At 40.0% G+C, this 17,157-nt stretch overlaps 1 protein-coding gene across 4 annotated transcripts in view; it reads right to left on the reverse strand.

The window, feature by feature from the left end:
* Positions 1–955: 955 nt before the first annotated feature.
* Positions 956–17,157, reverse strand: part of CELSR1 (cadherin EGF LAG seven-pass G-type receptor 1) — a 160,101-nt gene continuing 143,899 nt past the window's right edge. Inside the window, exons 26-36 of one of the 4 annotated variants that reach the window (XM_063446783.1) lie at positions 15,862–15,974; positions 15,222–15,301; positions 14,303–14,429; positions 12,800–12,925; positions 11,668–11,762; positions 10,558–10,655; positions 9,715–9,882; positions 9,538–9,606; positions 9,107–9,346; positions 2,180–2,447; positions 956–1,597 (exon numbers count right to left, since the gene is read on the reverse strand). In XM_063446783.1, coding sequence (XP_063302853.1) covers positions 1,588–1,597; positions 2,180–2,447; positions 9,107–9,346; positions 9,538–9,606; positions 9,715–9,882; positions 10,558–10,655; positions 11,668–11,762; positions 12,800–12,925; positions 14,303–14,429; positions 15,222–15,301; positions 15,862–15,974 — 1,394 coding nt within the window. In that variant the 3' untranslated portion in view covers positions 956–1,587. Of the gene's footprint in view, positions 1,631–1,658; positions 1,717–2,179; positions 2,448–9,106; positions 9,347–9,537; positions 9,607–9,714; positions 9,883–10,557; positions 10,656–11,667; positions 11,763–12,799; positions 12,926–14,302; positions 14,430–15,221; positions 15,302–15,861; positions 15,975–17,157 lie in introns of those variants that run through there. The other 3 variants (XM_063446780.1, XM_063446781.1, XM_063446784.1) reach the window with 3 other exon arrangements.

Raw genomic sequence — 17,157 nt, forward strand, 5'->3', positions numbered from 1 at the left:
AATGTATTTTGACATCACTTTCATGCCGTAATCTGTGCAAAGATACCTTTAGCATGACCACCAATGCTTATCATACGTGACAAACACAGCAGTCCTTACAGGAGATTCAGTAGTAAATCAGGTAACACAACACAATACAATGTTTGCGAGTTTTGTCTTCATGATTACCCAGATGATGTGAGAAGGCCGGGCTAGTTATAAGCATGCCCGGTAGCCTCCTATAATCTATCTGATGCACATTTAGAATGTCATATTCTGCAAAAAGAAAAGCATTTGTGTATTGGACATCAAGAAGGGACCTTAGTAATTATACCAGAAATTGTGAGGAGTTGACATTTGCTCTAAACCAAAATAGCCGAGAAGGGAAGAATTACAATGATTAAGAAATTTTCCAGCTCGGCTGTTTGAATTTAAGGTTTGAAATCCTTTCGCCAATTCTTCACATTTCCCAGTTTAGTGAATAAATACACTGGAAGTTCAGTAGATGAAATTTATTGTGTATTAGAAAAACTACTAACTAAAAAATGTAAGGGGACACATTTGTTTCTACGGTAGAGGGTTATGACTAGATCCAGGATAAAGGGACCTTTTTTGCTAATAAGAGGCAGATTAGGGACTGATTTTGGAATGCACCCAGATTGGAATTAGCCAGCACTGGCCTTTGGATGGCAGTGCTTTTATGTGGGCCCCCTACTGGTGAAATTGTGTAATTGTGCTCGCCACAGACAATTGCAAATTCTGTACAAAACTGATTTTCAAATTTTAGAATTCAAATAAACATCTTGAATTTTCTGAAACCTGTGTAGCTCTCATGGGAATCTTAGTTCCAGTAACACACTAAATTCAAGTAACATTGTGCAATCATATTTAAAAAAAAAAAATCAAAGTAACAAAACTGGTAGTAATGAAGAAAACGAAATATAAAAAAAAAGAGCTTTTCTTTGTGAGAGTCGCTATACAAAATATATAATATATATATTTATATAAAAAATATCTACAATCTGTTTTGTTTTTTTTCCCCCATAGATTTATAAACGGATTCTTGTTAAGACAAATTGTGGTGAAATGAATTAAGGGCACTTGGTGTGATCGTCCCGTGTGCATTGTTCAGTAGGCTGGAAGGTCACATTGTGACAGACAAAATCAAATCAGCAAACTGGACCCCGCGGAAGAGGCATCTCCTATACAGCGCTGATTTCAACATAATACGTCCATTGTATTTACATGTTTTCAAAAGTCATTAGGGAAAGGCTTCAGTACAAAGCAGTCTCTTTAACAAATGTATGGCTCTGGGTATGTGCCAGTCTGTTCTGTTCCATCCATAGCTTTGACATCCTTTCCTCCATGGGAATGGAGTCTCGTTTGGCACTGGAGACAAGCATGGAATAATCCGGAGCGGAATTCCTCACTCATGTCGTAATCCCACCATCGGTTCATGGTTTGGAAGCAGTCACAAGTCTGCCATATAAATAAATTGCATTAAGCAATAACATATCCTCATTCTGGCACGTAAGCTCTTGCGTACAATCCGAGGTTCCGGAGGGAGCCCCATTCTTCGGACACGCGTTCCTGGCCTCCAGTAGCTTTTCACGGTTTCCTGATGATTCAAATTGAGGTTTCATTACTGCCGCTGTTCGTGAAAGAAGGGGGCATGCAGGGTTAGGGTTAGGTACACAAGACAGACGCTGGTTGCTCCGCGGTTAGTTGGCTGCCATGCTTAAGCAAAGAGACAGAGGAGGACACAAATTAACACACAGAGAGAGGATTCCCTTTAACCCTTTACTAGCTATCTGGGCGCTGTTAAGAATAGTGTATGCTACCCAGTATGGAAACAGTTTAAGAAAAAAAACAAAAAAACATACCCTTCAGTTGATATTGGAAAATTTTTGCAGACCAGAAAGATATGGTTCCACTATTCAACAGTTTAAGTGCTGGGTTGCAAACAGTGCTGGTGTTAGGTGGGTGAACAATACTATATATATCGCAGGAAGCAGCAGCAGGTATGTTTTAATCTGTCATTTCTTGCTGTCTTGGCTAAATGTATAGGTTATATTGTTATTTCTATCGAACATAGACCTTTAGATAAGTAGAGATTAGCACCGACAGGTGTGTTTTAAGGAATATAGAAATTGTAATGTATGCTATAGAAGCCGGCAGACATTCATCATGCTATACGTACTCGGAGTCTGAGGTCTCTCCATTCGCCGGTCCAACTTGCACGGTAAGGGCCATGCCATTGAGCTGCTCTCGCGACTGATCTCTCCGCACATTTTTAATGGTGATCCCGGAGTCTGTTACTGGATAGACACCATCATTTGAACACAACGAGGAGGGCTTCGATGAGATAGTGGTGCCTTGGTTGTAGTCTGATAATTTTTCACGTAGCCGATTTTTCATATTTTTGTCTGTCAGAGGGGGAGGGTATGTGACTTTGTTTTTTAAAATGCCTAAAATAAAAATGAAAAAAATATATATATTACATATTAACACAGTAAACTTATTTACAGTGTTTGCTAAAAATCACTCCTTGTGCAATCTGTAACAAAATACTTCCTTCCATCACTACCGAAGAGACTGTGCAAAGCAGATAAATAGAGATGTAATAACAATGTCATATAATTTCACAGCATGGGTCAGCATTGGACTCAACATTTGGTTTTGATCGAACTGAGATTCAGATGAATTTGGGCCGACTGGCTGTTAAGCCAAATTCTGTATTGCCAAAGTGACATGTAGATGTAAAACCGGGCAGACGACTGCGCAATACACGAAAATGTCTGTATGCTTGAGGATGGCAAGGGGACTACAACTAAATGTTGGCTTAATTCAAACATCAAGTGATAAGTGACCAACAGAGGGAAAAAGGGAGAAGCAGAAAAAATATATATATTATGTTTGTAATAAATACATATTAATATAGATTTTATTTCCTGGTTACTTTTTCTCATTTGTTCTGGGAACCAAATGGCAGGAAAATGTGCCTTGTCCGTGTACTGCAAAATATGTAGATAATATTTATACCATGTATATATTTTGCAATTCACCGATTGTCCATTCCCATACTCTTTTTGGTTTGTCTGAATGTTTCCCTGAATAATTTCATGAACAGAGTTCAGCCAAGCCGAGAAGTCACATAGACAGGCAGAGTACATCACAAACGAAAAATGTAAATTTCGGGAGAAATTGTTCGGCCACGCACAAGTCTATTCAGCATTTCATTACATTGCAGTGGGCTTGCAATGTAATAGAATATAATAGAATATTTTTCATAGAAAATATTCTCCAGGGGAAAGATTAATTGGACTTTAAAAAAAACAAAAAAACAATTTGTAACAAATAAGATGAATGTTTGAACTTTTAGAGATGGACCCAACTAGTAAATGTCAGCATGATTCAAGGAAACTAATTGCTAAGTTGTATACATTCTGTTTCAATGAAGACTCAGGGGAATAAAAGTTTGAAATAAATGGCTCACAGTACAATTGTGGGTTAGTATATGTCACTTCGTGTCTGGACCTGACAAATGGTGCATAAAGGGAAGGGATTGCCATAGGGCACAAGATTTGGCAGAAATACACACATTGTTCATTATTTTCTTTTATATTAAATAATGCATAAAATAGTTCAATGAAATGAATCTATTCATCCCCTTTGAAACAAACACACCTAATTCCAAAGTATATTAAAGTATGCAGTTATTTAGCCTGAATCTAACAGAATACTGAGAAAGGGAGGCTTTACATTTCTAATATAATATCACAGAAAAAAAACTGCACTTGCCATGTTATAGTGTATCGTAACAAATATTACCCTGTAAAGTTGTAATGTCCGTATTCCTTTAGTGTAAAAGATATTGGGGGTTTTGGTCATTGTCTCCCCTCCAGTGTGAGCTGCTGGGTTCCCTGAGTATTCTACAGACAGCAGTTACATTGTAATGTCCGTATCCCTTTAGTGTAAAAGATATTGGGGGTTTTGGTCATTGTCTCCCCTCCAGTGTGAGCTGCTGGGTTCCCTGAGTATTCTACAGACAGCAGTTACATTGTAATGTCCGTATCCCTTTAGTGTAAAAGATATTGGGGGTTTTGGTCATTGTCTCCCCTCCAGTGTGAGCTGCTGGGTTCCCTGAGTATTCTACAGACAGCAGTTACATTGTAATGTCCGTATCCCTTTAGTGTAAAAGATATTGGGGGTTTTGGTCATTGTCTCCCCTCCAGTGTGAGCTGCTGGGTTCCCTGAGTATTCTACAGACAGCAGTTACATTGTAATGTCCGTATCCCTTTAGTGTAAAAGATATTGGGGGGTTTGGTTAATGGCCCCCTCCAGTGTGAGCTGCTGGGTTCCCTGAGTATTCTACAGACAGCAGTTACATTGTAATTATCCGTATCCCTTTAGTGTAAAAGATATTGAGGGGTTTGGTTAATGGCCCCCTCCAGTGTGAGCTGCTGTGTTCCCTGAGTATTCTACAGACAGCAGTTACATTGTAATGTCCGTATCCCTTTAGTGTAAAAGATATTGAGGGGTTTGGTTAATTGCCCCCTCCAGTGTGAGCTGCTATGTTCCCTGAGTATTCTACAGACAGCAGTTACATTGTAATGTCCGTATCCCTTTAGTGTAAAAGATATTGGGGGGGGGTTTGGTTAATTGCCCCTCCAGTGTGAGCTGCTGTGTTCCCTGAGTATTCTACAGACAGCAGTTACATTGTAATGTCCGTATCCCTTTAGTGTAAAAGATATTTGGGGGGTTTTGGTTAATTGCCCCCCTCCAGTGAGAGCTGCTGTGTTCCCTGAGTATTCTACAGACAGCAGTTACATTGTAATGTCCATATCCATTTAGTGTAAAAGATATTAGGGGGGTTTGGTTAATTGCCCCCCCTCCAGTGTGAGCTGCTGTGTTCCCCGAGTATTCTACAGACAGCAGTTACATTGTAATGTCCGTATCCCTTTAGTGTAAAAGATATTGGGGGGTTTGGTTAATTGCCCCCTCCAGTGTGAGCTGGTGTGTTCCCTGAGTATTCTATAGACAGCAGTTACATTGTAATGTCCGTATCCCTTTAGTGTAAAAGATATTGGGGGGTTTGGTTAATTGCCCCTCCAGTGTGAGCTGCTGGGTTCCCTGAGTATTCTACAGACAGCAGTCGGTCGGTCTGACTGTTTGGATCAGTGGCAGCAATCTGATACACTGTGCTTAGAGAGGGACACTGACTCTCGCTCACTGACAATAGAGGGGCGGGGGGGGAGGGGGGGTGAGGGTAATAAAACCCACAAAATATTTTAAACTAAAGACAGAGACATTACAGAAATATATCACAAAACATACATATTTTTAAAGATATTTACTTACATATAGCTGTGCTAGGATTATTATTATTATTATTGCAATTTATATAGCGCCAACAGATTCCGTAGCGCTTTACAATATTATGAGAGGGGATTTAACTATAAATAGGACAATTACAAATAAACTTACAGGAACAATAGGTTGAAGAGGACCCTGCTCGATCGAGCTTACATTCTATAGGAGGTGGGGTGTAAAACACATTAGGACAGGAATTTGCAATCAAATAAGGTGGATTGCCCTTTAGGAGAGGGCAAGAGACAGGTATGTGAGGTAGGGGTTAGTGGAGGCCATAAGCTTTCCTAAAGAGATGGGTTTTAAGGCACTTCTTAAAAGATGCAAGACTAGGGGAGAGTCTGATGGCGGTAGGCAGGCTATTCCATAGGAAGGGAGCCGCCCGCGAGAAGTCCTGCAAGCGCGAGTTGGCCGTACGAGTGCGGACAACGGACAGGAGGTGGTCACGGGCAGAGCGGAGAGACCGAGAAGGGACATACCTATGGATCTGTGAGGAGATATAAGAGGGGCTAGAGTTGTTCAGTGCTTTATAGGTGTGAGCTAGTACCTTGAATTGACTCCTATAGCATACAGGAAGCCAATGTAAGGACTGGCAGAGGGGTGAGGTGTGAGAGAAACGACTAGAGAGGAAAATCAGTCTAGCAGCAGCGTTCATTATGGACTGTAGGGGTGCAGTACGGCTTTTGGGAAGACCAATCAGGAGAGGGTTACAGTAATCCATGCGGGAAATTACTAGAGCATGGACAAGCTCCTTGGTAGTATCTGGTGCAAGAAAGGGGCGGATGCGGGCTATGTTTTTAAGATGGAATCTACAGGATTTGGCAACATGCTGGATGTGAGGCTCAAAGGTGAGACCAGAGTCAAGTATGACGCCAAGACAGCGCGCTTGCAAGGATGGACTGATGTTGGTACCACAAACTTGAAGGGAGAGCGAAAGAGGAGGATCAGTATTAAGAGGGGGAAAGACAAGGAGCTCAGTTTTTGAGAGATTGAGTTTCAGAAAGCAGGAGGACATCCAGTCAGAGATGGAAGAAAGGCAAGCAGTGACATGTTGCAGGACGGCAGGGGAGAGGTCCGGGGAGGAGAGGTATAGCTGGGTGTCATCAGCGTACAGGTGGTAGTGGAATCCAAAAGAGGTAATAAGTTTGCCAAGAGAGGCAGTATAAAGAGAAAATAGAAGGGGACCAAGGACGGAGCCTTGGGGGACTCCAACCAAGACAGGGCGAGGGGAGGAGATATCATTAGAAAAGGAGACACTGAATGAGCGTTGGGAGAGATAAGAGGAAAACCACGAGAGGACAGAGGCACAGAGACCAGAGCAAGAGTTTGAAGAAGGAGAGCATGATCAACGGTGTCAAAGGCCGCTGAGAGGTCAAGAAGAATTAGTATGGAGTAGTGGCCTTTGGATTTAGCTGCGATTAGGTCGTTAGTGACTTTGATAAGGGCAGTCTCTGTAGAGTGGAGAGGGCGGAAGCCAGATTGAAGGGGGTCAAGGAGAGAGTTGGAATTGAGGAAATGAGACACACGGGTAAAGACAAGTCTTTCCAGAAGCTTTGAGGAAAAAGGGAGCAGGGATATGGGACGGTAGTTAGAGAGGGTGGATGGGTCGAGGGATGGTTTTTTTAGTATAGGTACTACAGTGGCATGTTTAAGGTCAGCAGGGACGATGCCAGAAGAGAGCGAGCAGTTGAAGATGTGTGTTAGAGAAGGCACGAGACACGTGGAGAGAGATCTGATAAGGTGAGATGGGACAGGATCGAGTGGGCAAGTGGTGGGGCGAGAGGAGCAAAGAAGAGCAGCCACCTCTTGGTCAGTAGCTGGGGAGAATGTCTGAAGGGTAGGAAAGGCATGATCTATGTGTGATTGAGAAACAGAGAGGCTGTTCAATCTTGTCAGTGAAGTAACATGCAAAGTTATCAGAAGTAAGGTTAGTTTTGGGGGTGGCCACAGCAGGGCGAAGAAGAGAATTAAAGGTGTCAAAGAGACGCCTGGGGTTGCGGGAACATGAACTAATGAGAGAGGAAAAATAGGACTGTTTGGCAAGGGCAAGGGCTGCACTGTATGAACACAATATGAATCTATAATGGAGAAAGTCTAATTGGGTACGAGACTTCCTCCAGGAGCGTTCAGCACAACGGGAGCATCTTTGCAGGTAGTGCGTTGATTTAGTATACCATGGTTGGGGGCGGGTCCTCCTCGAGGTGCTTGTTTGGAGTGGCGCTGCAGTGTTCAAGGCAGATGTAAGAGTAGAGTTATATATGGAGATGGCCAGTGAAGGACAGGAGAGGGAAGGGATGGACAGCAGTTGTGAATCAATGTCAGCTGACAACTGTTGGAGATCAAGAGAATTAAGGTCCCTCCTGAGTTGAGGGGGGTTAGGCTGAGGTTGTTGGGTGAGGGGGTACGCAAGAGCAAATGATAAGAGGTGGTGATCAGAGAGTGGATATGGAGTGTTGCAGATATTAGTTACTGTACATGCATAAGTGAAGATTAGGTCAAGGGTATTGCCAGCTACATGGGTGGGAGAATTTGCCCACTGCGATAGCCCGAGGGAGGAAGTCATTGAAAGTAGTTTAGTGGCTGCAGAGGTCAAAGGTGGGTTTATAGGAATATTGAAGTCCCCGAGAATTAGGGATGGAATGTTGGAAGAGAGGAAATAGGGTAGCCAGGCAGCAAAGTGGTCAAGGAAGAGAAGAGGGGAACCAGGGGAACGGTAAATAACAGCAATGTTAGCAGAGAAGGGTTTGAAAAGGCGAATTGAGTGTATTTCAAATTATGGAAAAGAGAGGGAAGGGGGGGTGGGAAGAGGTTTAAAAGAGCAGTGAGGGGAGAGGAGAAACCCAACACCACCACCTTTACATTCAGAGTTTCTTGGGTTGTGGGTAAGTTGGAGACCACCGAAGGACAAAGATGCAGGGGTGGCAGTGTCAGAGGGGGAGAGCCAGGTTTCTGTTAAGGCTAGTAAATCTATTGAACGAGAGATGAAGAAGTCATGGACAGCAGTGGATTTAGTTATATTGCAAACAGAGCGTGCGTTCCAGAGGGCAGTATTGAGGGAGGATCTAGAGGAACATGAGATGGGTATGAGATTAGTGTGGGTCCTTGGGTTAGTATGTGCTGTGTTTGTTGAGAGGGGACCGGGGTTTGGATTCACCATAGAGGACAGTTAAAACAAACAGTCGGATATTGACAGAAATGCACATTACACCACCCACTATGACATTACTGTCCATACACATTGTGCACTTAGTGGTTTGTACAGGAATGTGGGGATGGGGAATTAGATCTTTAAGGAAATCCAAGACCCCCAGGAATGTGATCTGCATTTGTCCAAGTTGGTGGCAATGCCTCCCTGCAGGACTCTTCCCCATCAACATAAACAGGGGTTATTCATTCAACCAGAAACTTTGGAAACGTTTAGGGCAATACTTTCAAAACTAGAAAATCGAACTAGAATTTTCCTGATTTGTCTATTTTAACGGAACATGAGCAATTCCCTGATCCCAGTATAGTGAAAAACATTGAGGGTATCTTGGTCAACAATCCATAAAGTAACTACCATTGTTTAATCGGCTTTGCCGTTACTGCCATTAATCTTCCTCGACACAGTTGGTGTATAATTAAGAGCCGGTCCACGTAATGCAAATGCACAAACTGGGCTCCCTTGCATATAAGGTAGTGGATGTGATGTACCCCAAGAAATTGTTCTTGTCCCTTGGCTTTAGAAAGAGTCTGTTCTTTCTGTGGGTCTGCTTACCTTTCCTCAGTTCCGGCTGATGGTTATTTTGGTTGGGGACAAGTTTTCCATCCTTTTGAATCTCGTTCTCTTTGTCGGGTGGGGTCTCCCCACAATGGTTTAACTTGTTTTCATTATGAAGCTCCACATTCACTTTGGTCTCCACTTTCAGTTTGCATTTCCCAGCCTGGTCTTCGCTGTCACTGGCCGTCATACATTCACCAGGCCAGTAAGGTTTCACGTGATTCGGTATCGAATCCACTGAAAAAAGACAAAAGAGAGAGACACATACACGTATTTATCTATCAGCTTTATAGACGGAACATTCACCACCAGAAAACCTTGATAGGAAGGAGATACGATATGTTTTCCATGCAAATCATCTTCTCAAATAGCCACAGATATACACAAAGAGAATTAAAGTATTTTTATATTTATAGCATTTGGTATACCCTGTTTTGTTGCATCTGATACAATTAAATCCTCCCGTAAGTTGGAAATGAAAATGCATTCCTTGAAATCTATTTAAAAAAAAAAAAAATAAGCAGAAAATATACAGCATGTCAGCGCTATTAAACAAACTGTGATTGGCGGAAATGTGGAGTCATGATACATTTGGTTTGTTATACCTTTAGGAGTACTGTGTACCGGGCCTCTCTGATTATTTTTGGGACTGGTGGGCTTCCATTTTTTATCACAATCAATCCCTTCTTCCTCGCTGTCAGAGGAGCGAGACGAAGCATAGGAGCTGCTGTGTTCATCAATGGAAAGCTCGCTATCCGAATCGGAGTCATGGCCTACGGACAAAACGAAAAGCATTAGAGGCGACCCAGGGGCAACAGAACAACTTCATAGCAGAAAATGAGATTCTATTCATAATGCGTTCAATTCTGATGAAGGTCTTTGCCAGTTGCTAATTCTTCACTATGTTTGTAGCATTCAGACTGAACCTATGCAGAGCAATATAAAAATCTAGAAAACTAGCAATGTGGAAAATGAATATGTATATGAATATGTAATCTTATATTCACCATGAGGAAGTACACTCACAAGAACCGAGACATTCTGCACATGGCGATATGTAAAAGCACCCGTGATTAAATTGAATAAATGTTAGAGCTATAATTCAGTAGAATGCCTGGATCTGATCTGATACTTTGCTACAGGCAGATTGTTGATCCGAGTGGCCCAGCAAGAAACAAAAGTAACTGGATTTGTTTAGCAAAAAAAGGGAAGAGAAGACACGCAGTTTGCTACCTGGTAAATACAAACGAAGAACATAATGTATGCAATATATTAATAGTAGTTATCGGTTAAAAGACACTCAGTGTTGCTGGCTGGCGCAATATTTGTCCATTTTGAATGCGTTAAGAGGTGAATAAATGTTGATTTTAGTACAGATATTTGTGATTTAAAGTTATCATTGAGGTTTGCCTTTATGTGTAGTTCTCTTATAACCCTGAATAACGTACCATTCGACCGCGTTCTCCGGAACAAGGAGGTATCCACCTCTGTGACCCCGGCACGCGTTTGTCCAGAAGACGTGCTAAGCTTCTGAGCAGCTTCATCTCTGAATGAAAACAGTCATGAAACTTCTTTATCAACAACAATTAAAATACAAACACTCGGCAGTAAATAGCAGAGCTCGCAGGCTGTCACGCACAATGTTTTGAATTTCAAGCCATAGCAGCATCAATGTTACTTGTTAAGCAGATGAAAAGAAGGAGCGATTACGTTCTCTTGATTGTGAATTAAATTAAAAGTAGCAAGGATTGACAGTGTAGGATGATCATTACTGAAAACCACAGCCCATTAAAGATAAGGTTTCATTCTAGATAATCTAATACTATTTTAAATGTTTGGATCATTCACAAAGACCTATAGCGGCTGTCATACGCACAGCCATGAAAAAGGGGGAGTCTCTGAAAAGAGGAGTGTGACATTCACAGGCGATTCCACAAGGGTTTCTATTCTAATAGATTTCACAGAATTTATCAGTAACATTATAGCTGCATGAATCAATGCCAAGACTATCTGTCAATGGGAAGAGAATGACTCGGGAAATAACAGTGAATATTAGAAAGCACACAAGGCAGAAATAAACCATGCCTCTACTTCAAATATTTATTTTTCTCCTTCTCGTTTCGGAGCAATAATATTTCCTTTACGATGTCTTTATGTTAAAGAATGTGTTTGAACAAAAAAGAAAATAGAATTTCCATTTTATAGCCAAAGACATAGAATTACAAATGGTGGTTTGAATTATGGATCTTCAGTAAGACCATTTAATTTCAGAAATCCCAACTTTTGCAAACTAATTTTAATTTGTGTAATTTGATGAGATCACTATGTGGAAATATTAAGAAGAATACATTAACCTCATCAGAAACACCATATCATAAGCTCATACCAAGATACAGGGTTTGTAAAGCAGATTGCTTCATGCAGTTATAATGTAAACATTATGAAATACATTTGGCCAAGTTTCATAATAAAAGACAGCACAGTCCCCAAGCGCCATGCACCCGCCACCTGATTACCTTAGAATAAAAGCAAGGTAGCTATTGTGGTTCTTAGCTGACCTGACAGTGCTATCTAAAGAGACAGTAGACTCTCCGATGGCCGTTCTGTACATGTTTGGCTCATCCATGTACGTGTTGTTACAGTTCAAGGTTCGCTTTAGGGGGGGGGGAAAAAAAAAAGAGTTAATCATTTCTTTCCACATTGTATTTATCCTTCAGTGCATCACATTTATCATTCAATGCTTCCTTTGCTGGATTTAGCATTTAATTATGCTTTACGGACCAAAAAAAACCAAAAATTGTACAGAAAAGCACTTTGAAATTTTGCTGAATATTTGAGATGTTTTGAAATTACTGTTGTCTCTTACAATGTTGTGTCATTTGTTATTGCTATCTTCTAATTATCCTCTTGGTTAAAAAACAAACAAAAAACAAACAAATTTTAGAGAAAAATAAAAATGAGATCAATCTTCTATATAACGGACACTATTACATTAGAATGCACCCACTGCTGAAGTATCTCTTAACGAAATAAATAAAAATCCAGCCTCGGCCCTTCTACATCTGAATTGGCAGTTTAAGTCACGTAAATATATCTGTTCAGCTATCCACTGTTTTGTTGCAGTTAAAATCATTGATGGACAGTGGAAATCCTCTAACCCTTTTCAGGAAACCTCCTTGATCAATCAAATTATATTCCAATTCACAATGGAAAAAGAGATCACTAAAAATTGGTTAGTAGTCTCAAAAAAAAAAGAGATTGGTATTCAACCTGGCTTCAAACTTTTTCTCAATTATATGGTTAACGTATTAATCTCAATTGATTAGATTAATTAGAGTTATAGAATTTATTAATTTTCTGTATATTATTTTTCCTGGCCAGATGAAAATAGCCCAGGGATAATTTAGTCTGTAAACAAATGAGCGCCTACTTCTATTGATACATTTTTATTCCTTGATATATATATATATATGTCTGTGATATTTTTAGGATTTGTTAAATAATATTTACATTTTTATTCAAAAATAACTTTTAATTCCTACAGAACATCTTTAAATTATCATGGATAGTTATTATTAATCATTGTTGAATATAGGAATTTATGCTGCAGTTATTTGGCTGCACCTATAGAGGGCAGCAGAAAGACAACATATATGTTCAAATTCAACATTAATTCACACTTTGACTTACCGTTAACAATGTAGCTCTTGTCATTGTAGAGTCATCTGCAAGGGATTTCTTCCCACTAAAAGCGTTTTTTAAGTGCTTCCGGACTTCCTTATTGAAGACGCAGTGGAAAAATAAAATGAATAGACCCTGGATCAAACAAAAAGTAAAGAGGAGGTGAAACAACTATTTTGGGTTTATTAGAAAACAATAATTTGCACGTTCAGCCCCAGACAGGTGAAACGCTCGATATGTTCGCAGTGGGTTTTCTGACAATCTTGAATAAATGGTTTAATGTTCTTTAATAACATTATTTCAATGGCAAGCCTTCGAATGGCTCACATTGCTGGCTCAGCTAATGGTAAGGAGCTGGTAAAGATTATTCTTAAAGGGACACTAGCCTAAAGAGACAACTTGGAATAAGTCAAAATATCTGTTGTTTTCTCAGCTCAACCATTGTGGCTTAAATGTTACAGTTTCCCGATTCCCTTGCCAATTGTCAATAATTCCAGTTTAATGATTAGTTCCAGCAATGTTTGTATTTATATTGTATGGTTTCCCCTAATACATCATTTTATTACAGATTTCATCCACAGGTTAAAGTGTGACAGGTTGATCAGCAATGCTCAGCTTACAATGCATTGTTAATATGACTATAGGTGCAATGTAGCGGAAGTCAATCTATTCATCTATCGATGTCTGGGCATTTCTTTTGGAACAAATGTTAGACACGGCAAAGTTTTCTTTAAAATACGGTTTTGGCCATATAACTGGTTCCTTTCACAGATTCTGTACGAAACCTCAAAATAAGGCGCAAACAGATTTACTGAAATAAAACTACTGGGTGAGACGTTTATACAAAAGACTCACAGCGCAAACAAATTCACTGCTCGAGGTCACACTGACAAATTAGATAACGAACAGTGTAACCATGTAATATCAGGGTGCCTTGTACATTAAATAATGATAATATTCTCTAGTGGAGCATTTTATTTACGTTCACAATGATTGTTTTATCTACTTGTCTACCTAATTTTATTATATAGGACCCAGGACTGGTGTTTAAAGGAGCAGAGCAATTAAACAGTAACATGGAATTAATGTTTTAATGTCTGGACAATTAGAGTGAGTTTATAAAATTAAAATGCTCTTAAAGAGTTCTCATAGAAAAAAAAGCATAAAAACGCAACAGAACCGTTTGCTTTTTCATGTAATAGCTGGTAACATGATATTAAATACATTCATAATGTAGTGGTTTTTTCAAACTAACCATTTAATTAATCTTTCTGTTCTTAATATAAATTGTGCTATGACAGATAACTGATATCGTAATAGACCCTGAGAACTGAGAAAAGCATTGTGTAAGTATTGATACTACATACTGATACTGTATAACATACACACGCAGGCACGCACGCGCACACACACACGCACACATTCTTTTGGAATACACGGACACTATGTAGTGATCGAGGAGCAATGTCCCACTGTTTATAAGGCAGGATGCGAGATCTCGGGAAAGGTTACCTGTAAACAGCTGAAGATAGCGAACAGGTAATGAAAGGTCATTACATCGCTATTGACCGCCATAAGTCCCAGTAGCCACGTGGCGCTAATTAATAAGAGCAATAGGAAGGCCGTCCTCAGGGCAGTGCTGGAAATGAAAAATAATTTAAAAAATATATTAAAAACAATTAGCAAAACAGACACATGAAAACACTAAAACCCAAACTACAGCAGTAGTGCCGTATTTCAAATCCTTGTCCTGGGAACTTTGTGGAGCACAGCTCTCACGGAGGGCGGCAATAGCCACGCAGGACACACAATGGCCCCGCTAATCATACCTAATACCCGCAAAACAAGTAACCAGAACGCAATCAATCAGAAACAGAGCACAAATAGCATCCAATCCCTTCCTTGCTATTGGTTATTGGAAAAACATCAATGATTCCGCTTGGTAAGGAAGTGCCCAGTATAGAACTGTTCTCCAATTCATCTTTTAACTGGATCACCATAGCTGTATAATTTTATAGAACTTTTCTACCCAAGGGAATACAAACACTTTTCTGCACATGCTCAGATTTTAACCAAATCAACAGTTTAATCTTCCAAGTTAAGGGATCTCACTTTAATCAATTTGAGAATAAAAAGGATAAACTGTGGTTTGAGCCTGTCGGTAATTCATCTTGGAATCCCCAATGCATTTTGTGCATTAACCATTTAAGCTATCTCACTGTATACCTATGTTTTTTTGTTTTTTTTAAATACTTTACAGAAATTCAACATTAACCCTAACGATTTCAGTATATATTGACAAATCTAAAAATGTTTATTATTTTTCTTTTAATATTCATAAAGTTCTCTGATTCTCAATTTTCCCTCTAAAGTGTAAAATGGGAATATGACATTAAGCTGTATATTCATTATTAGATGGGTTTAAACGTACATGACTCCAGTTTTATCGACTGCCCGCTGTCTGCGTCCACACGTTGCCTTTATGGCCAGTACAAAGATGATTGTGTTTATCTGCAGAGAAATTAAATCAATTGGTTACTTAACTGCAGAACTACTAATACATCGTTTATCATCAGCATTTTAATATATCCCACATCATGCAAGCCCTGATTTTAACAGAATCCGATAGATGTATTTATTTTGTTCCTTTCCTTTATTTGGTTAATTTTAAACCCTTTGGAAACCCTTGATGTTATAAATAACATGAGGGAACCTTTTAGTCTTTATACTGACTGACAAATGAAAAGGGAAAAATGTTATTTTCAGACCTTAGAACCAGGTATTTGCTAAAGACAGGGGATAAGTAAACATAATATTAAGACTCCTAGTGGTTGGTGATTATCCCTAAAGTGCTGTAACAACTTAAATAGTTACTCCAAACTTCATAGCCCCTTCGGTCCATTTGCCCTTACTAGGATGACTGCTCTCAGTCAATGTCAGAGTTTTTTTTTTTTCTCAAAACATTCCAAAATAATAACTGAAAATCCCCTCTTTGTGCTTTTGCCAATATGATTATTCAGTCATGCATTTTAGTTTGGTAAACGGACATCTAATAAAAGTGATAAACTTACTGCGACCACAACAACAATGGGCCCAGCAAAGCTCCAGATCAGCATATCGTGAACAGACAGCCAGCAAAAATCAGGGTTGCCATAGCCCTGAGGGTCCAGACCCACCGCCAGTCCTGGAATAAAGAGAATAATAAATATAAAGCAATTATACAGGGCTATCAGTAGGAGAACAGACGGACAATATATCAAAGCCTGGATTGATGGGACGTAGTGAGCAACAATGACTAGCCGGAATTAATTACACTAAACTGTGCTAAGACACGTTAACCCCTCAAGGACCCACACACCAGGCAATGGCATTTTATAGAAGGATTTGTAAACGTTAGATGCACTGTGTAGGTTAGGTTACAGTTAGTTATACTGGGTTGGTTTATATTATTAAGGGGACACTCCAGGCTCCCACACACGTTAGATGCACTGTGTAGGTTAGGTTACAGTTAGTTATACTGGGTGGGTTTATATTATTAAAGGGACACTCCAGGCTTCCACACACGTTAGGTACACTGTGTAGATTAGGTTACAGTTAGTTATACTGGGTTGGTTTATATTATTAAGGGGACACTCCAGGCTCCCACACACGTTAGATGCACTGTGTAGGTTAGGTTACAGTTAGCTATACTGGGTGGGTTTATATTATTAAAGGGACACTCCAGGCTTCCACACACGTTAGGTACACTGTGTAGATTAGGTTACAGTTAGTTATACTGGGTGGGTTTATATTATTAAAGGGACACTCCAGGCTCCCACACACATTAGGTGCACTGTGTAGGTTAGGTTACAGTTAGTTATACTGGGTGGGTTTATATTATTAAAATGACACTCCAGGCTCCCACACATGTTAGATGCACTGTGTAGGTTAGGTTACAGTTAGTTATACTGGGTGGGTTTATATTATTAAAATGACACTCCAGGCTCCCACACACGTTAGGTTACAGTTAGTTATACTGGGTGGGTTTATATTATTAAAGGGACACTCCAGGCTCACACACACGCTCGGTGCACTGTGTAGGTTAGGTTACAGTTAGTTATACTGGGTTGGTTTATATTATTAAGGGGACACTCCAGGCTCCCACACACGTTAGATGCACTGTGTAGGTTAGGTTACAGTTAGTTATACTGGGTGGGTTTATATTATTAAAGGGACACTCCAGGCTTCCACACACGTTAGGTACACTGTGTAGATTAGGTTACAGTTAGTTATACTGGGTGGGTTTATATTATTAAAATGACACTCCAGGCTCCCACACGTGTTAGATGCACTGTGTAGGTTAGGTTACAGTTAGTTATACTGGGTGG

The sequence above is a fragment of the Pelobates fuscus genome, chromosome 3, assembly GCF_036172605.1.
Source record: "Pelobates fuscus isolate aPelFus1 chromosome 3, aPelFus1.pri, whole genome shotgun sequence".
Taxonomy (NCBI): domain Eukaryota; kingdom Metazoa; phylum Chordata; class Amphibia; order Anura; family Pelobatidae; genus Pelobates; species Pelobates fuscus.